The sequence below is a fragment of the Lucilia sericata genome, unplaced genomic scaffold (genome assembly GCF_015586225.1).
Source record: "Lucilia sericata isolate MDLA Ls3-8-SP2 unplaced genomic scaffold, ASM1558622v1 Contig005395F_arrow, whole genome shotgun sequence".
NCBI lineage: Eukaryota > Metazoa > Arthropoda > Insecta > Diptera > Calliphoridae > Lucilia > Lucilia sericata.
The window spans coordinates 11,593-14,087 of record NW_023997527.1 but is presented as its reverse complement, the minus strand read 5'-3'; the positions used below and the strand labels follow the sequence as shown (position 1 = coordinate 14,087).

At 32.3% G+C, this 2,495-nt stretch overlaps 1 protein-coding gene across 1 annotated transcript; it reads left to right on the top strand.

Moving 5' to 3' along the window:
- Window positions 1-277: 277 nt before the first annotated feature.
- On the top strand, window positions 278-974 carry LOC119615494 (protein ALP1-like; the record flags this gene model as incomplete). Its single annotated transcript, XM_037971497.1, is given in 4 exon segments — window positions 278-289; window positions 607-773; window positions 775-851; window positions 908-974. Coding segments are annotated over 4 exon segments (323 nt in total), but the record flags the coding sequence as incomplete, so codon positions are not given.
- Between the last annotated feature and the right edge of the window lie 1,521 nt (window positions 975-2,495).

The following is a 2,495-nucleotide window of genomic DNA, read 5'->3' as shown; positions in this document are numbered from 1 at the left end:
TGTTGTATAAGTAATGAAAATAATTTTTTTAGGTCATTTGGAATCAAAAACATCACGCACCAACCCCAATCTCTTAAAATCTACTAGTTTTGAGTAAACCTCTTCAAGGTGTTTCCACTGAGCTGACTTGTTTTTGGTGTTCGAATTTTCGAAGTAAATTTGACTTTTTATCTATAAAATTAAAAATAAATAAGTTTTTGTGCTATTTTAATAAAATATGATGAAAACGGGTATAAATAGTGAATTTATTTTATATTATGCGCTAGAAAATAGTAACATGATTGCTGGAGTATGCAATTATTTTTGAAATACCGTTAAGTTATATCAACCTCATAGAATGATATGCCGGCGAAGGATAAGAAGAATTCAAACAAAGAAACATATCCTGATTCTTCTTGCCAAACGTGCACAAGTAAAACGCCGAAGATTATGGAAATTTGTAAGTAGTAACACAAATGAATATAAGAGACTAAAATTTAAAATAACATTTTAAGAATCTTTCATAGCAATTTTTTGAGCAAGATTGTCTTAACTTTGATGCAGAAAGTTTCAAGAATAACTTCCGTATGTCGCGGGAAACATTTGACAACCTTTGCACATATTTAGGAAATCAGAAAAGCAATACCATTTAAAAAAAGAGTGGCAGTTGCTTTGTATGCTTTAGGCTCTTCTGCCGAGTACAGAAGCATTGGAAATTTGTTCGGCATTTCAAAATCAATGGTTTCGAAAATAGTTATAGAGTTTTGCCAAGAAACTTATAAACAATTATTTTCCATTATCACGTGAAACTATAGAGGATTGTGTAAACGGATTTGATATAACGGGACTACCTCAATGTTTAGGAGCAATCGGTATCAAACGAACTAATGTATACTATAATTTACAATATAACAAAGTTTTTTTCCAGATGGCTGCCACATTGAAGTTCATCCAGCTTCTGAAGATGCTGTGGACTATTATAATTACAAGGGATGGTATTCAACAGTTTTACTAGCTCTAGTAGACTATAGGTGGTGTAACCATTTTAAGGAAAATGATTTAAAATCTCAACAAATTTAAAATTTGCATGTTTTCAGATATCGATTCCTCTACATAAATGTAGGAAGTCCAGGGAGATGTAATGACTCCCAATTTTATGAAAGATCATTACTTAAAAAACATATTTCAGAGAGTGACATTTTGGATCAGTATTCCAAAGATATATGTGGAACTAAAATTCCAATTTATATTATTGGAGATTCAGCTTTTAGATTCTCTAAGAATCTAATGAAGCCATACCCTTTTAATGCCGAAAATGATTCTCGAAGAAAAAAATTTAATTACCTTCTTTCAAAACATCGAAGAGTGGTAGAAAATGCCTTTGGTCACTTAAAAGCTCGATTCCGTCGAGTAGGAAAAGGAATTGACAATAAAATACAAAATGTCAACCTGATCATTAAAACATGTTGTCTTCTCCATAATTTTTTAAATGAAAAAAAACGACAATGTCAACAATAAATGGCTAAAAGACTTAGAACAATATGATAAACTTCGTAAAAATCTGCAAAATCAAACGGTACTGGATGATACCATAAACCTTGCAGAACAAATACGTCATGCACTCAGTTTATATGGTAAGTATTGTTATGTTTTACCTTTTTGAAAACGTTGGTTTATTTTCCTTATTATACCCTACACCACTATAGTGGGGAGGGTATTATACGTTTTTGCTGATGTTTGTAACGCACAAAAATATTGGTCCTACCTACCTTAAAGTATACCGATCGACTCAGAATCACTTTCTGAGTCGATTAAGCCATGTCCGTCCGTCTGTCCGGCTGGCTGACTGTCCTGTTCTATATACGTTTTAATAATACTACCGATTTTCGTAATTATCGGACTTTATTTGACCATAGCCCCCATACAAAGTCCCCTTCAGAAAATGACTTGACTTAATTCACTAATAAACACTGGTATCACGATGAAATCTAGCATACATAACTCTAATGTAAACGTAAAGCCATGTACCAAAAATTATAAGGATAGGCCCATATTTACCCTTGCCCCCATATAACCTCTCTTAGAAAATCACTTTTTTCAACAAATTGGTAAAATATTTCGGAATTAAGGTAAACAACTTAAATGCTTTGTTATCAAATATAATCCACATTTTTAATATACTCAGTGGTGTGGGGTATCATATGGTCGGCCATGCCCGACTATACTTTTCTACTTGTTTTTATTTCAAATTAAAGCGTTAGATTATTTTACATTATAACTACTCTTTATTTACACAGTTTTATACACAAACACTCTTAAAACACTGTACACAACTTATATATGTAGTAATCTGAATGGTGGCCTATTTATTTTTAACACAAGAAAGCACACTTATTTATTTCCGGAACAACAAACATAATGAATCATTTAAACTGGCCGTATAGACTGGCAGACAGACAGGCATACATACAAACAAACAGACAGACGTACGGACGGAGGACAATTTTACATAATGT